The 4,949-nt window shown below is 56.0% G+C and overlaps 1 protein-coding gene across 1 annotated transcript; it reads left to right on the forward strand.

The window, feature by feature from the left end:
* Positions 1-2,964: 2,964 nt before the first annotated feature.
* On the forward strand, positions 2,965-4,439 carry LOC102245932 (metallothionein-2B-like). Its single transcript, XM_005873538.2, has 3 exons — positions 2,965-3,226; positions 3,800-3,865; positions 4,210-4,439. The coding sequence occupies exons 1-3, from the start codon at positions 3,052-3,054 to the stop codon at positions 4,299-4,301; spliced, it is 333 nt and encodes a 110-aa protein (XP_005873600.2). The 5' UTR covers positions 2,965-3,051; the 3' UTR covers positions 4,302-4,439.
* Positions 4,440-4,949: the final 510 nt, after the last annotated feature.

Here is a 4,949-nt window from a genome sequence, read left to right on the forward strand (position 1 = left end):
CGTGCGCACCGCGGGGGCTGCACACTGGGCCCCGATCACGTGGAGGAGCCCGGTGCCGGAGCACACGGTGTCCCAGCTCCCGGGCCCTGCCCCCTTATCCCCAGGGGGCAGCCGCCCCTGTTCCCGCTGTTCCGGGAACTCAGCCCCTGAGTCCTAGAAGTCTGCCCCACCCCTCGCCCCCTGGTCTTGGTCTTCAGGTTCACCCTTTTCTGAGCCCGTGTGCAAACCCAGCCTTGTGCTCACGTCCCTCACTTGGCCGGAGGCCCGGAGTTGTGTGCAGAAACGTGGGGGATGTGACCTTCACCCCTCACCCCCTGCCCCAGCTCACCCTCCTGTTCCCCGCACAGATGCCCCTCCTTCCTCGTTTCCTGTTTACAGCCACGCGGGCGGGAGTATAGAGCGGCCCCTTCCCCCTTTCTTCCCTTCTCCCGACTAGAGCGGTGAGTGGGCATGTCCTGATCTTCCTTTCACTGAACTTTCCAGGGTTTGCTCAGCCGAGCGGGTCCACCCCACTCCAGGGTGGAGGTTCCACAGCATGGGATGCAATCCCCCCCCCCCACCCCGCCCCGCAAGGAACGGATTCATTTTAGGCACTTGGCTGACCTGGCATAAATAACAAGCAAGAATTATGTTATTTCCCTTTCGGTGTTCCTGGCGATTACATAAGGGTTAGTCTGTGCCAGTCTTGCTTCAGCACTTTCACTCTTTAAACCCTACCAACTCTAAAGGGAAATCCCAGGACTACACGCGGCACAAGGAGTTTATAAACAGCCTGGTCGTGTGCTGGGAAGTGGTGTCCGGGATCTGACTCCAGTCACTTGCCAAAAGAAAGAGAAAGAACCTTCCCTTTGGCCCTGGCTGGTTTGGCTCAGTGGATAGAGCATCAGCCTGGGGACTGAAGGGTCCCAGGTTCAATTCTGGCCAAGGGCATGTACCTTGGTTGCAGGCACATCCCCAGTAGGGGGTGTGCAGGAGGCAGCTGATCCATGCTTCCCTCTCATCCATGTTTCTAACTCTCCATCCCTCTCCCTTCCTCTCTGTAAAAAATCAATAAAACATATATATTAAAAAAAAGAACCTTCCCTTTGGCCCAGAGGTATGTCCCTCACCACCTCTCTGTGTCCAGCTGAATCCTGGGAGGGACACAGTGATCCCTACAGAAGGAATACACATGTCTGTGACCTGTGACTCCGTTCTAGGTCTGGCAGTAAACCGATTCTCATTTTCGGTCATGGTAAGGAGTTTGCTTTTCATAGAAATACAGTCAAGGAAAGATGAACTTTAAAAATTAAGTAGACAAATGGTGCAGGTGATGGCAGAAATGGTGAGCCCTTCTGTATCTGCTAGGGACACGGCCTGTCTTCTCTTGCTTTACATCCCTAGCACTGGTCCTTCTTGGTGGGAGAAAAGCTACCCTCCTCGGGCCACTGGTTTCATGGTCACGTGGTCGACAGGGACAGCACAAGGCACCGCAGGCCTGGTGGGTTCATCTGCAAGCAGAAAACTGTCCCCTGTGCTGTGGATGATACATATAAATCGGTTCTTGGAGAGAGAGATTGAAACATCAATGATGAGAGAGAATCATTGATTGGCTGCCTCCTGCCCCCACCCCTCCGGGGTCAAGCCCACCACCTGGGCATGTGCCCTTGATCAGAATCAAACCAGGGACTCTTCAGTCCACAGGCCAACACTCCATCTACTGAGCCAAACCGGCCAGGGCAAACTTTTTCTTAATAATTCACTTTATTTGACCATAGTTGATGTCCGTGAATGTGAGAAACTAGGAAGTGGTCCTCCCCCCAGTGCTTCAGAAGCAGAGGCCTCACAGCCTGTGCCCTGAGGCTCTGGCACTGACAGCAGCTGCCCCTCAGTGACATCACCTTCTTGCCTCAAGGCATTGATCTTTTTGGGAGACTAACTGTTCCATCTAGTACTCAACTCTCTGACTCTCTGAAGGAGTCTCCAGCCCAGCCCTGTGGGCACAGAATTCCTTACTCTTGTTGCACAGGAGAGAAACCAGAGTCAGAGAGTCAGCCCACTTTTCTTATCTTTCACATATTTCACAGCAAGAGAATGTGGCAAACGGGTCAGGGTGGACTAAAGAAAAAAAAAGCGGTTTGAACATGTTGCTCTGGTTACTTGGGGAGCAGGCTCTCCCCGACTTCATGCACAGCAGCTGCACTTGTCAGAGGCTCCCTTGCAGACGCAGCCCTGGGCGCACTTGGCACAGCCCACGGGGCAGCAGGTGCAGCAGCCTGGGGGGAAAGGGCAGAGGGAGAAGTCAGCACACATTACGGGCACCTCCCTGCCCAGCAGCAGGCCTGGCACAAGCTACCCCACCAACCCCAGACGAGCCTGAGTTTCAGATGGCAGGTGGGAACCTTTGGAAAGGGTCCCACCCCTAGGAAACGGCTGCTCTGCCATCCTGGGCCCGGACAGGTCAGAAATCTTAAAGAGGCAGTGCCAGGGCCTGGGGGAAAGGGGTTGGGGGGCGGGATGTAAGGGGATAGAGGAGAAGGCAATGGAGTCCGCCCCCAGCCTCCCAGGACCATACAATGAAGTGAGGAAAGTCCTCAAGACCAGGGAGGGGGCAAACCCCGGCAGTGCCCAGGAGGGTCCAGAAAGCTTTGGGCTGACTCTAGGGAAAGGGCTGCACCAGCAGGTGGGAGAGACCAAGTTCATGTGCATAAAGGGTCAGGACACTGGAGGGGTCAGAAGGCTCCATCGTCAGGACACAGGTTCTAGCTGGGGCTCCATCCCCGACACTGTTTGCTGACTCCCCTGGACCTCAGTGTCCCGTTCTAGAAGGAGAGGTTAGACTCCACGGCTCTCTCAGCTATGGTTCTGATTCAGTGGCTGGGGAAGTGGGGTCCCCGGGTGCCTGCTGAGCTCTGGGCTCCCTCCCCACTTAGTTCACCCCCCAAGTTCCCAGGAAGGGCCCTCACTCACTCTTCTTGCAGGAGGTGCATTTGCACTCTTTGCATTTGCAGGAGCCAGCGCAGGCGCAGGAGCCACCTGCAAGGAGGAGAAAGATGAGCAGTGAGATGCCTGATGCAGGAGACACAGCCGTCCTGCGCCCGGGCCGCCTCTTCTGGGCGTAAAGTGAGCGCGCGGGCTCCTGGGCGCCACCAAGCGGTGCATCAGCGCAAGTGCCTCTTCTCCTCTTGCTTTGGACCAACTGCCTCATCTCTGCTGGAAATGGACCCCAACTGCTCCTGCCCAGCTGGTAAGGAACCCGGGCTCTGGACCTCAGGAGGCCTCTTACTCACCCTGAGGGAGAGGAGGGAGTATTTTGAGCTTGAGAGGAAGCAGACGCCTTAGAGAGAGAGCAGCTTCTGTGCCTTCTCCCTGGCCAAGGGCCCTCATCCGATTGGAGCATTTGCATTCTCCTAGTGGTTCCTGGGTAGAGGTTGTCCTGCTTCACATCATCAGGTTTTTTTTGGGGGGTGCGGGGGGAGAGGGGGCACTGCTGGCCCAGGACTCTAAGTTGTCCCTGCGGGTTGGAGGCAGGGAACAGTGTGTCTTCTGGGCCGAGGACATAAGGTCCTGGCCCCCAGACACAGCCTAACTGAACTGGGTCTGGAGCCTGGGACCATCCCTGGGGGGTAAGCACAAGGGAGTGCACCGCCCTCTCTAGCAGAAGGGCAGAGAAGGTGGGGTAGGCCCCCATCTGTTCCACGTGGGACAGGAGTTCCCGGGGCTGGCCCCTGCCCAGGGGAGGGGTGTGGGGAGCAGAGTTGAGGAACTGCAGTCTCTCCTGCATCAGGCATCTCACTGCCTGTCTATCTCCTCCTTGCAGGTGGCTCCTGTGCCTGCACCGGCTCCTGCAAATGCAAGGACTGCAAATGCACCTCCTGCAAGAAGAGTGAGCGAGGGCCCTTCCTGGGAAGCTGGGGGCTGGGGAGTGCGAGGAGGGAGCCCTGAGCTGGTTGGGAGAGGAGGGATCAGGAGAATTGGTCTTCCTGTGCCCCTGGGAAGCAGTCACTGCCTCTGCGGGCTTTCTGCCCTGCTCTGTCCTGGACTCAGATGGGCAGGCCAGCCTTCTCCTGGTGAAACCCAAGCCCTAGCGGTCTTACTAATTGTTTCTCCATGGAGCATGCTCTTTTGTCCTCATGGTCCTTTGAAGCTGAGGGCTGTGCTAGGCCTGCTGTTGGGCAGGGAGGTAGCTGGTAGTCATCGCTGACCCCTCATTTTCCCTGCTGTCCCCAGGCTGCTGCTCATGCTGCCCCGCGGGCTGTGCCCATTGCACCCAGGGCTGCACCTGCAAGGGAGCGCTGGACAAGTGCAGCTGCTGTGCCTAAAGTCGGGGGACAGCCTGCTCCCCAAGAAACCAGAGCAACATGTTCAAACCCGCTTTTTTTTTTCCAGTCCACCCTGACCCGTTTGCCACATTCTCTTGCTGTGAAATATGTGAAAGATAAGAAAAGTGGTTGAGTTTGCTGACTCTGGTTTCTCTCCTGTGCAACAAGAGTAAGGAATTCTGTGCCCACAGGGCTGGGTTGGAGACTCGCCTAGATCTTCAGAGAGCTGAGTTCTAGATGGAACAGTTAGTCTCCCAAAAAGATCAGTGCCTTGAGGCAAGAAGGTGATGTCACTGAGGGGCAGCTGCTGTCAGTGCCAGAGCCTCAGGGCACAGGCTGTGAGGCCTCTGCTTCTGAAGCACTGGGGGGAGGACCACTTCCTAGTTTCTCACATTCACGGACATCAACTATGGTCAAATAAAGTGAATTATTAAGAAAAAGTTTGCCCTGGCCGGTTTGGCTCAGTAGATAGAGTGGACTGTGGACTGGAGGGTCCTGGGTGGTGGGCTTGACCCCCAGTGGGGGGCGTGCAGGAGGCAGCCATTCAATGATTCTCATCACTGATGTTTCAATCTCTCTCTCCCTCTTCCTTCCACTCTGAAATGAATAAAAACATATATTTTAAAAAAGAAAATGTTTGAAAGGAAA

Source organism: Myotis brandtii, unplaced genomic scaffold (assembly GCF_000412655.1).
Source record: "Myotis brandtii unplaced genomic scaffold, ASM41265v1 scaffold411, whole genome shotgun sequence".
NCBI lineage: Eukaryota > Metazoa > Chordata > Mammalia > Chiroptera > Vespertilionidae > Myotis > Myotis brandtii.